We start from the raw sequence: 13,061 nt of genomic DNA, 5'->3' as shown, positions 1-13,061 counted from the left end.
CGTTGAGGAGTGACGCGTATAAACGCGTACAGTTTCGACGGGTCTTATGCGCATGTCGTTTTTCTCGATTTCATTATGACTTCGATGGAGAGAACCAGGACACGAGAAACTAAAAACATGCCACCGGAGTTCTATAAACATACAGAATGCTACACGAAAATGATACATGAATAGTTCTGCCCTTCGTGGATCATATCTGAAAGTGAAAAAGTATCATTACATGCGCCGTAAACGCTTTGTAAGCAAGAGAATGTATTGAAGCATTGACAAAAGTAAAGGACAAGTATTGTCCGTTGTTCTATCACGGGATTCATTCGCCACACATTCTCCTTTCCTCTGATTAACGATTCGTCGATCTGCTACTAAGCGAAGGGAAAAACCCTATGGCTCCGGAGATCGCTTTATGCAAGCCTTTGTGTGGCTGCGAGGAAAAGGTTCCCGTCGCTCACCCATAGACGGTTCAATCATCCGTTCATTACCAACCGGATGTGTTTGCCAATGTCCTCTCGAGCGATAGGGCGACGTACGTGCACCGCGTAACGTCTTCAGAATCAATTTAACAGCATGTTACTCTCTCCCCACCTTTGCGACCGGACGACTAAGTGATTGTTCTAATGGAAAAGGTCGTGCCGGAACGATGATCGATGATCAATGGGTAAGCACGCTATACACAATCATCTCAACAACCCAGCACTTAGTGAGCCGCGTATCATGACCGGCCGTTTCGTTGGTTGGAAAACCCCAATAACTGACCCACTTTGAACCAAACCACTGACCGTTTCGTCCCAAATTCGACGCCCTACGACGCATACGCACCTTACCAAGTACATGAGCAGCTGCCGGGGCGGAACACAGTCCAGCTCGTCGGTCACCCCGGAGCCCTCGGTGAGGCCACCCTCCATCTCCAGCTTCCTCGCCGCCAGCCGACGATTGGCCGCGACCGGCGTCATCATCGACGCCTCGAAGATGGCCAACTTTCGCTTGAAGTACGCGCGTGTATCTTTCTCACTGGCGAACCGGCTCAGGTCGATCTCCTCGTCCTCGGTGCCGCTGGTTGCGCCCGGTACGGCCTCTGCATCGCTCTGGACCCCACGATAGGTCGCCAGGGAAGCCGCCAAAGCACCAGCTTCAGCGGACGAGTCTTTACGGCAGGTGCCGCGCAGGAAGCCAGCCGTAGCGTCAGGCAGCATCCGCGAGATGGTGCCCATTTTCTCCGCTAGCGCCCTCGAGCCAAACTGGCCCACCGGCAGCAGATCCATCGTGATCGGCAATGCGGACGTTGTAGTATTTTCAAACGTTCAAAGAAAAACCGTAGTCCACCTCGCTCTCGCTTTAGTTTTGTTCTTTTTTTCCCTCGCACAAACCAACGCTTCCTCTATTTCCCGCCGGTTTTGGAAAAGCGTCTCGCACACGCCGCGTGTGTTTCACTCAACCAGTAGCACGATCGTTTGCTGCACACGTTTTTCTCACACACCCCGAAACGAACACGTTTTGCTTTCGGTTCGAACGCGTGGTGCCGTTCGCGACTGCCCGCAACTGACTGAGGGACTCTCGAAGCTTGCGAATGGAGCGGGCGCGATCGCGCGGTCCTTCCCCACCCTTTTGGGGGGTGGCGATCTTTGCCAGGTTTTTTTATGCTATTTTTTTCCCCCGCCTTTACTCGTCGGCTTGCTTTTTTTTCGGTTCGCTCGGGGCGAGAAGTGGGACGGTTGTGTCTGGCAGGTCGCGAGCAGCCAACGTATAGGGTGCCAACAGAACCGGCCCACTACACCACAGATGTTGCGTTTCTCGGGCAGCACGCTCGATACTTTCCCAAGATCAAGGTCGTTTCTTGTGTTAACGACTTTGTGTGTGCGGTGTTCCGGTCGTTTTGCCGCGCAACACTCTCGAACAACAAGCGGTGGAAAAAAAGGAAAACAGCAGCCTGGTCAGGGGCGCGATTTGGAGCAATTTTCACCCGAATCCAACCCGGCTGGATTTTTTCTGTCTATTTGTGTATCACGGAACGGATCCACTGAACACATCCGCTAGAACGATCACCAATTCACCGACAATGCATCCACCACGAATCCCGGTTGCGATCGAACTTAATCGATTGAAATTACATCAAGCGTGGCTTACGTCACACAGGACAAAAAAAAAGTATATTAAGCGCCCCCAACGCGAGACACGATTTCGATAATCGATGCTGTAACGATGCGGCCAGTTTGCGGTCCTATGATTGTCTATTTGTTCTGCTCATTGACGACACATCGGCCCAATCAACGTCACGATCCGTGGCGCCGTTGCATTTTGCGTGCCTTAAACACTTCGATGGGGCACCTCCGACCAATCACGATAAATGCATTAGGCTTGCATTAGTTGCACGAACGGTTCGCGGTTATGATTATACAATGGCTTCTTACGGCCGTGGTTATCGGGTGGATCGGTGCACAGAACCGCCTGTTAACACGTTACACGCCGATAAGGATCCTCTTGATGAGCGGATGGTTTTTAACTGTTCGTTTAACACTTCAAGCGGTCAATGATCCGGATTAGGTCCTCACAAAACCGAATGATCATTAAAGGATCGCTAGCTCTCTCGATGGAAAGACAACGCAACTCGGTTAGAACAAGTGGCAACTCCTAAACTAGCGAGCAACTGAACAAGTTCCGCGCGCACTAAACTATAAGCGGAAGAAATTAAACAGCACCAATAGGTACGTCGCCTGACCCGTCGTCCGTGGGGTGTTTGGGATGGCTGAACTGCTTAAAGCTGGTGTGCCGACACTACAGCACTAAGAACAGCACTCGGTTCCGCACTAATGAAGGAGGAGAGTGGCTTGCGATCTCTCGATCGAGAACGGATCCACGATACTGATCGCAGGCTCGATGCAAAGCAACGATTTTATCTGGACGACGGATCGGGTTCGTTGTTTGAAAAGGAGAGCCTCCTGGGGGAGGTATGCTGTTCTGTAGTGTCTCACTCACGCCCTGGAGATAGGGGTTGAGAAGAAGATAAAAGGAGACAGCAACAAGGATCTGCGAGCCACAGACAAGGAAGCTGTGCCACCTTTGCTGTACCTTTAGCATCGCTTTGGTGTGTAAGATCGGCCATCTCTTTGTCCGTGTGGGGTTATGCGATTCAAAATGCTTGTGAGAGAAAAATACCTAATGGAGCAAGTTTCGCTCGTATGTAACGATGGTAGAATTAAATGGGAAAATCGTTTCCCTTTGAGAATGTCCTTCATTGCGTGATCGAGACGTGATAAAACGATTGCATATTCTGGCGAGTTTTGTGGCAGAGGAAACAGCAGACGTGTTGTTGTTTTCGCCGGTTGATGTCGATTTAAAACATTGCATAAAACGCCCCCCACTCAGGCACACAGTTATGTCATAGTCGAATATTGCTTCTTGGTGGCGTGTGATTCATCGCGATCGTCGAAAACAAGTGAGCATTAAATTGCTACACGAAGGAAGACACACACAAAAAAAAAAACACACACACTCATCAAACCCTAGTAAACACCTTCCACCCGGTCCATCGCTCCCGCAACGTGCCGTCCCGTGCCCCCATTCAGGCCAATCATACCGACAATCGGCACCCTCTCCATGTCCAGCCCGTCCCACCGAATCGAACCAGGGGTTCGAGTAAAGTAAACAACGTGGCCCTGTGGCCCTTGGGCGGCAGATACTAGAAAAAACTGGCCGCACCAGCTCTTAGCTGTTGCAGCCGGCTGTTATGCTTATCATCGGCATGAGCTGGCCCAAGCGGGCGCTATATGCTGCGTAATGAAAACCTCACCACTGGTGGGTCCTCGGATGGGTAGGAAAAGTCCTAATCGACGTCCGACATCCCCGAGTAGCGGATTGGTCGAAGAAAACGCCAACATCGGATAGGTCCGTCGCTGCAGATGGATCTACCGTACAAAGGAGCGCTTATCTAACGAGGAAGAAGTGCATGAAATAGTCCACCAGTCAGAGTATAATCAGTCTGCGTCAGGTGAAACAAAACCTCTACGGCGTATGGAGGTAGGCTCAGGGTATTATGAATCAGGTCACGTTTTTCTTGTTGGTGAGCTTCCACCGTCCATTGTCCGGTCCGGTTGGCGGGAAGCAAAGCGTTTTGATAAAAGTGAACGCTCCGTCACGATTATGCTTAATCGCACATGCGCACACGGTAGCGTTCTCTACGGTGGTTTAATAGGTTCTAGCTTATACAAAGTCTCGTCCTTGTGCACTGTAGAACGCCTTCAGTTACCCTGCGGAACCCTAGGGAGCTTCCACAACCCCAAACTGGGAACATTCTCTTTTACATAACGTTTTGCATATGACACCAAGCGCCATCTTCCCGCTGGTAGACATTCTCGCGTGTTATCAACCACGTTACATCAAGCATGGGCACGATCAAATTTCGTGCTCTACGGCACCGGATGGACATGGCGTCACGATGTGACGAATCGATCGTTCTCGATGAGATGCCTTTCATTTGACCGTCCTGCGGGATGGATGCGTAACGATCGCCAAAGGAACACCAGGAAGGGCTTTTAAATCTTCTGCAATGTTTCAAAGGTCGATTTCGGTATTTTTACAATCACACTAGTGTTGAGTCAACGATCCCTCGAGCGCTCCAGACGCACGATAATATCATACGCTCTCGCTCGTAAAGATGTTGTTTCACCATATTCAAAAGCACAACGTCACAAAAAAAAATCCCATCATGATCTTCCTTCATACTGGAGTGCTTGTCGAGACTGTGGCTGAGGATGTGGTGAAGAAGTTGCTAGACTAAGCAAATGACTCACTTGTGGTGCTGGTTTAGGCCAGTTTTATAGATGATCGTGCAAAAACTTCATATCCGTTTTTTTTTGTGCGTTCGTATTTTTGTCCCTATCGATTCAAAGTCATCCCAGGAACAGCCACTCACACCCGGGAATGAAGGTGTGAAACGGAACAAACACCGGATAAATGGCTTTCGGGATGAGTAAGGTGTTCTCTAGGCCACCGTTTAACAAACAGCCCGCCACGAAGGTGTCGGGAGGACATTAAATAATTAAAAACCATACAATTATCCCGCCAATCAATTACAATCCTCGGCGCTCACACCGGCTTACAACCGATGCCGTTTTGAACCGGCTCATAAGGCAACACGCACCACGTTTTACTCGGACCCGGTCTGATCTGGTGGAAAGAAAACTAACTTGCCAGACGAACGAACGGCGCGATAAATTACAGTTGACGTTCATTATTCCAACCATGTCTCTTTCGCGGGGCTCGCCGGGGACGATATTGACGGATCGTTTTCCGCCTTGCTGCGTGCAGGGATTCGAGAAGGCGTGGAGTAAAAAAAAGGAACGAGAGAGAGAAAAAAGGACGAAAAGATCGCAGCAAGAAGCGCGTGATTGTACGGGGTCAAAAGTAGGTGTGATTATGTCGTTGAGCGCGAGTTGGCTGAACTTCCTGATTAATCGGTTAGTTAATACTGCTGTTACTAATTGATTGAAGGTCGCCGTGCGGGAAGACGAGTTATGGGAGAAAACCACCGACACAAACCCGAACCGGAACGGGAAGCCATTCCATTCCGACAGCATCCGGCTGGTGGTTCATCATCCACAGTTGGGAATCGCGCACGTACTACGCAATATTTGTGTTGCCATTTTGGGGTTTCGATTGGAAGTGAATAAATAAACCACTTTCACAATGATACTGGTGTGTTTTGGAGCAATGTCCGAGTGCTTGGGGAAGATAACCTCTCAAACTGGCTTGGGTCATGCCGAACCGGCGCGATAAGCGCGAACCGTACACAAACGTCCTTGGGAGTAACTTTGGGGTGGTTTGTTTGGGTAATTTCGATTCCTTAAACTGCGCACCACCAATTCATTCATCTCCCGCCAGCTAAATGCTGGATGCAGTGCGTGGATGATGGTAAAAAGGAAATGAGCTTTGAACTAACGTTTCTCGAACCTCGTGTAACCTTCAGCAAGCAAACTATGCAGCCTGTTTCTAACGGAACCCATTGTAACCCACATGATGCGAGTACTTCCCACTTGCTCGAAGTGACCCACACCGGGTTGTCCACTCCTAACATGGGGACACGGCACCATTCCTGCCGCCAGTGCATGCGATCGTTTAATTCCTGAACAAAAATGGCCTAATGGATCGATTGATCTACTGCTGCGAACAGTCTCCCAATAAGGAAACTAACCTCCTTCCCCTGTAGAATTGCAACCGGTGGGACATACATCAAGAGTAGTAGACCTCTTTTTCCTCCATCTCGGTTCTCGTTGCCGGTTACCCGGTGCAGGTCATCGACGCGTGACGGCTACGATCGATTTATGGTGGAGCTGTTACGCGTGCTACTAACAACACTTAAAACAACCGTAAAGGTATCCTCTTTCCGTGTAGGTTTGCACGAACCTACGGAAGAGCCAGGACACGCGAGTATGCAAAATAGACGTTGTGGGACACGACTCAATCCGGTTACATTTGAACCGGAATCTAGCCTAATGGTCAACAGATAAGTGAATGCAGATGAATTGGCGAACTTATCGCATAATTTTGGAATACGAAGCCGGTGTCGCGCACCGGCTACGACCGGTTGGAACTGCTTTCCGGCAAGTGTTTGGAGAGCTGCCATAAACCACTCTGATAAGGCCGGTTCGTCGGTCGGCATTATCAGTGGGCTTTTTTTACAGCGCACAAATAAAGCACTATTAGTAACAGCTATAGCCACACGCGAAAGCCCAGAACAATGGCATATCCTTCGACATATCAACGCGTGTGTCACGTTTGGTTCACATGATGCTAGCCGCTTAACGATTTGTCCGCAACGTGTTCCTGACTTACCGAGTTCTGATCCTTAGAGAGCAGCTCCTGTCATTACCAGAGATCGATCGGGATTCGGCGTGTTGATTTTGCGTCTGGTGGAACAGTTATCTGGATTTCGCACCAACCGGTTGATATCTCTCCTTGACTCACTAAACTTTGGACTTTAGCCGCACCTAGAAGACCGCTTAGTAATGGCCTGTGGGTGTGTTTGAAATGAAATGTTTCGAAGACGGATTCGTCGCCGTTGTGAGAGGATCACTCGACAAAGCTAAGCTGCCTTAAAACCGCACACACGCCACTGGGCAATCACTGCCGGTTCGGTGCCGTAACTGGGCCGCGAAGCTGCGGAACCGCACAACCGCTCGGAACGATACGTTTGAACGAATTGAGCCAGCCCGACCGGCACTGGGTCGAGCTTCTCGTTGAACCAGCGAACCCACCACTCGCGCCTTATCAGCTTCGAGGAGGACCACGTTGAGAAGGGACACTATCGGCGTCGATTACAGTGCCCCACAGGGAGGTTGTCGCTGGTGGAGAGCTGCTCGCTGTCCCAAGCGCGTGCTCCACCACAGTGCCGTGTTATCAGCGGATTTGAATTCGATTTTTGCCGACTTACTTTCCTTCCGCGCAAGGCACGATGGGAAAGTGCTAGTGCAAAAACGAACAATTAACAGCTGAGAGCCGAGCCAGCCGACCGAGTAGAGTGTGTAGAACAAATCGCGAATGTTCGTCCTGATAAGATCACCTCAAGTAGCAAGGGAGCGCTCGAGTGCAAAAGAAAGCATTCGAATGTTAATGCGCCACCACACGCATGTCGTTAGTGGGTCACCGAGAGTGGGGACGATTGGGTGTCGTAATCGTGTTTAGAAACGTTTGTCCTTGCGAGAGCCTTTCAAGGGGCTCCCGCAACGGTAAGCTCATCTGTCTCGGGACGTCTAGCAAATCACGACGAATGCGCATGGGAATGCGTAGAGCAGTAGTGTTTACTATTGCCAACCAGTCACCCGTGCATGCAATCAGGAAAGTTACCACCAACGGGTAGATAATGACACGGAACGCTTTCTTCGCGGAACTGGGACGAGCAAATACACTCGCCAACAGGTGATAGTCCCGGCTTGGGATAGTCTGGCTAGACGGGGGTGAACCAATGACGCAAGAGCACGTTGTCCGACTTGCAATTCAATGAACCACAATGTTCCACCCTGCACGGGGTGGTAGAAGCGATGCGAAATCCCTCCCGCTAGCACTTCGCACACAGCTAAATCTCGTCGTGCTCTCTTCGAAGGCAACCAGATGTGTTTTCTTTTTGCTCGCGTAGCCCTTGGACTTGGGCGCAGTTTGATAAGGACGAATCTGGTATCGCTGCAACGGGTTTGATGAACTGCCAGACTGTTCTAGGTCGCGTAGATAATTTGCCAATAAATTACCGAATATAAGAAAGCAGGTTCGATGGTTTGCTAGCTGATATTAATATTCGCGAGATAGAAATAAACGATGGACTATTAAGATTGATGCCTAACAATGCAGGCGATAGTGTTATCGCGTAACCGTGTACAATTTCTTATCGAAGAGAACGGCAGCACAAAACTCATGGCTACACTGGTCACCCACACAGGTGCCTCACACTTTTGCCTTTTTATTGTTTCTACTTTTATGTATGACTTGTTCTGGTTCCGATCGTCGTATCCGGACGTATTTTGCGTTGTCATCCGACAAACACAATTACTCGTCAATGTAGTCACTCGGCTTGAAGTGGTTCACTACATTCACGGTCCAATCCGAATCGACGCCTTTGGTAAATTCCTTTATAAACCGGTAGTTGCAGATGCTAATTTTGTCTCGGAACTCGGGAAGAACTCTGTCGAGAATATCGATCGGGGTGATGTCAATCATAGGGATTTCATTTTCAAAACCGAGCAACAATTCTTACCCCACATTCAACGGTACGGATTCGCCACGTTCTATCATCCCTTTCAGACCTTTCAGTACATGGAAAACCATCGTTATTTCCACAAATCGTTTTTGGCTATCATCTTCCGATTCATCAAACATTACACCGACTTGATAGGGAAACGAAAAGTACACATCTTCCTTGTCCACGTGAATGTCGTAGCGCTCGGCAACGGACATTTTAGAAATCGATTGCTTAAGATCTGCCAATGCCGCACGATCAACCAATCCCTCCAGTTGCTTAACTTCTCCCCCAGCAAGGGATGATGAAACTACCTAAAATGAACGGTTGGAATTAAGTAAGGGCATCTTTCATGCAGTGTGTAAAGCTTATGGCAACATACTTGCAAAGCTTGTTTCGCCCCTAAGACGAAATCGGGAAGCACGAAATCTCGGTCGAAATACGGTCTAATTATGAAATGAACCAGTATCCAGTTTCGAATGGTTTTTATCACCGAAGGCCATACGAGCTGGGGGAATTCCATTAACACAGGCCGCTTGCGAACCCGTTGCCGGGAAGATTGTTGTTCATCGGTAGAATTCCATCGTGCTTGTATAATGGTGTGGCTCCAGCTGACCGATGAGCTCGGTGTGATATTCGAAATACCCGACCACGTGGGCCCTTTTCCGGTTGTGTATGCGCCACATCGTAAAGAAGATATTCCCACGCTTTGATTGACTCTATTTCCAACGGGATAACGCGTCAAACTACCCAAACATTGTGTAAATTGCTTGAATTTCACTGTACTTTTTACAACAAACATTGTTGACAATAACAAAATGACAACATTTCTCGATGACAGTTTACATCGTGAGGGTGAGACATTGCAAATGAATAATGTTTTATTGGAAACATATGGTGACATGAGTGAATAATGTTTGTTGAAATTAAATACTTCTAACTATAAACCAACTATTGATATACTATATAATATGTTGTATGGTTTTAAACGTCCAAAAAGTACGTTGCAATGACTGATAGAAATGAACTATGAGTAGAAAACGCATGTTTTCAAAATGTCAGGAAACGTGCGTCGAACAACGTGGTACCGTACCACGTGTACGACATTTATAAGATATTTTCATTGATTTTGATCAAAATTTTATAAATGATGAAATAAACTTCTTATTTGTCCTATAGCTCAACGTTTAAGTTTAAAAATAAAATAAAATAATGTGCAACGATTTCAGATAATTATATCCAATTACTGCATGAAGTACTACAGTTAGTTTCTTTCAAATGTTACGATGAAAAATTTATTAGACCGAGTTGGTACTGCGATATTGAAGATAATTAAAGTTATCAATATTATTATATTAATGCCTTACACAAGTATTTAATTAAAAAGTTATAATCTCCTTTACACTTTATTCATCAACCATTTGAAAAAATCCATCCCGATTGACAAAACCAGATAAGCATCCAGGATTTATGTTTTTAGGATCAACGAAATTTGTCTCAAAGGATATTTTAAGATTTGTTTGAAATGAATAGGAAATATTATGTGTTTTTTTTATTTGTGGTGCACAATAAAGTTTGATAATTTGAGAAAAAAGAAACATAAATAAAATTCTGCAGCCAGTAATCCGCTTCATTGAGCTTCAAAGCAAATAGCTAAAATTCAAACTTTTGCAGCATTAACTACACATGCGGTTTTGGCTTATTTTCATGATTCAACTCCACGAGCAATCGGAGACGGAGCCTTCTTTCTAACAGCCAGCTTGTTAGGAGGCTCCTTTCGGTGCCGTCACTCTAAATTTGCACCCCATCACCAATCAGCGCTGCTCCAGGACACTTTAACCCGATTCCGATGTGCTGTGCCCGGAATAATCATGCACGTTTTTTGTTGTTTCTTTCCTCCACACCGCTACGTGTGCTGTGCTTATTGCGTTACACATTCTTCAAGAAACTCACGACCGAAAAGAAGAGCGGACGGATCCATCATTGGGAAAAAGTTCAGCCGGCTCCTTCACCTTGGCGTGGCGTTCGGTTTCTTTTTTATTTTTCGGTGATTTGATTTATTTTGATTTGATTTGTTGAGTTCAAAGTTGCCTCCAGGTCCAGGACGGGGCTCGGCGAATCGTGTCCCAAATCCGGTGGAGACGGCGCTACTCGCCATTCCAGTCAATGTTCCATCCCGAACCCCGGTCTGAACGTGGCCAGAGTTGGCCGAGGGAGAGGTAATTCAATCAACATAAATTACAGTTTTGTCAATCGGATGAGTTAAGTTCAGCATTTGTGACGGTGCGGCTGTTCGGTGGCGTTCGGTGGAAGAGCAAACTTGAGGCTAAAGATGGCTTCTTCTCAAGCTGTCGTCGTTAGATGGCACGGATTTCTTAACCCCCCCAGACCGCTTTGAGATGGGAAAACATGCTGACCTTTGTTTTACGGGTTTGATTGAATAGTTCCACCATTTCATCTCCTACTCGTTTTCGTTCCTTGTTTTCCGCATCTTCCTTATGAACCTAACCTAAAGAGAAAAGGTAGTCCCATGGTAATGTGGTGAAAAAATCGAACGAACGAACGACCATGCGAACATTGCCGGCGGCGATCAGAAACAGAGTGCATTCATCAATCTGGTCGGCCCACGCGCAAGTTCGATTCCGTTCGGCCCCTTCCGGTGCTGGTGGGCGTAGAAGCGTAGAACAAATTATCGTCGGATTGCAGAAGAAAGAAAAGGAAAAAATGGCATGACGTGAAACAAAGCGGCGGTGCACTTTGCTGCTGCGGACAGGACACCGTCGGGAGCGGACCAAATCGACCAACGGATTCGAGGCGGACCGCGCGCTGTCATAACAGAGTCATTTTCCATTTGAATCAATTCCGTGGAAATGGACAAACGGCTAGCGCCCGAGGACATACCCGGCACGCGACCTCGAACCGCCTTCTGCGTGGAGCGCGAGTGGAAAAGAAAATCCGAAGGATGCTGCTCGAAGCGAGAGGTGTAGAAAAGGACCCCGAGAAAGATGCGAGTGGATGTTTTTTGCTCTGATTTTGTTCACGTGTTCTTTTGAAGAAAAACGCGACCAAAGCGTATTTATGAGAATGGTGAAGATTTTGTTGCTTTAGCCTTTGCTTTCGATGAGAAACCAGCTTTGGTTTGCAGAATATAAATTAATGTATTCCGTTTTGTTTTTAGTTGAGCTGGAGCAATGAATAATACCAGCTAAGAAAGAATCTCACCCATGTCTAGACACTTTTCCATGATCAATATGGAATGAAGCACTCGTTGAATAAATCAACTCAGATGTTAATAAACCCGCGACCTTTTTAAATGTGAATAATCTCAATTCGCAATACAAATTATAACAAATTTAAACTCATAAAAAAATCACCTTGCTTTAGTTGAATATGCTTCACATGTATCGCATAACGCTCAATTGTTTCGTAATTGTTTTATGAGCTTCCCCACCCATTTCTCGTTGGAAAGAAAGCTATGCCAACGTTTGGTGACAGATTTCCGTGAAGTGGCAATGATTAGAACCGATGGCAATGATTAGAACAAACACGCTTCGGACACAAAAAAGGGGGCGCATACCGTGCTCGAAAAAGTGATTTCTAAAGCGGTGCACATGAATATTGAACACACGTGCGGAGCTTCTATTGGAAAGTGACGCCCTCCCGGGCGGTTTTCCTCCTACTTTCCCGGGACCGAAACCACCCACTCCCACAAACCCTTTTCCACGGACGGACCCCATGGGTGGCCGGGAAGAAGGGGGCGTTCTCGTTATGGCTTTGTGCGAAAATTTGTTGGTATAATAAAATCAGACTATTAATGCTCATAACGGCGTGAATGAAATATAGAAATGATTTCGTCCCGAAACCGAAACCCGCCCATGCGAACGCGAACATGCCAACCAAACTGCAGAACTGAATGCCCGTGTGTATGTGTGTGCGTGTGCATGTGGGTGGGCACCCACCGGGAGATTGAAGGGTGGGTTTTAACGCGTCAAAAACAGGCACGGAAAAATTTGATGAAATTTATTTCACATTTCTGCACGCGGCGTCGGTGTGGCCGCAGCGATTGCATTTTGCTGTACGCCCCAAAACCCAAAACCCCCGAACCGTCCGCTGGCAGTGACGGACGTGAAAGGTGGGCTGATTGACTGACGGACACCGGCATCCTGGGACGGGACCCGAACCCCCCGGGTTGAGTGTTTGTTTTTCCGCTTTTCCGGTTCGCCTGCGTTTTTGCGGGCGCGCGTGCACTTCGGTCGGTTCCGGTGTTGGTTTTGACCTTTTCGGGACCTCGCTTTTCCGGTGCCAGCATCCTGGTGGTGATGTAAAGGATGGCTGGCACCAA

At 47.7% G+C, this 13,061-nt stretch overlaps 1 protein-coding gene across 1 annotated transcript; it reads right to left on the bottom strand.

Moving 5' to 3' along the window:
- Positions 1–8,443: 8,443 nt before the first annotated feature.
- Positions 8,444–11,945, bottom strand: LOC128723783 (m-AAA protease-interacting protein 1, mitochondrial). The gene is made up of 4 exons (XM_053817548.1): positions 11,942–11,945; positions 9,102–9,379; positions 8,738–9,033; positions 8,444–8,665 (listed from the first exon to the last, which is right to left on the bottom strand). Exons 1-4 carry the CDS (start codon positions 11,943–11,945, stop codon positions 8,530–8,532), a joined length of 714 nt encoding a protein of 237 aa, XP_053673523.1. The 3' UTR covers positions 8,444–8,529.
- Between the last annotated feature and the right edge of the window lie 1,116 nt (positions 11,946–13,061).

The sequence above is a fragment of the Anopheles nili genome, chromosome 3 (genome assembly GCF_943737925.1).
Source record: "Anopheles nili chromosome 3, idAnoNiliSN_F5_01, whole genome shotgun sequence".
Lineage (NCBI taxonomy): Eukaryota > Metazoa > Arthropoda > Insecta > Diptera > Culicidae > Anopheles > Anopheles nili.
The sequence above is the reverse complement of the archived record's forward strand: the minus strand, read 5'-3'. Positions and strand labels throughout refer to the sequence as shown.

Bases quoted from the DNA above. Each gene is read 5' to 3' on its own strand.
- LOC128723783 (XM_053817548.1), bottom strand. The intron at 9,034-9,101 runs GTATGTTGCCAT...CGTTCATTTTAG, and splicing joins GGGCGAAACAAGCTTTGCAA to GTAGTTTCATCATCCCTTGC. The intron at 8,666-8,737 runs GTAAGAATTGTT...TATTCTCGACAG, and splicing joins TCCGTACCGTTGAATGTGGG to AGTTCTTCCCGAGTTCCGAG.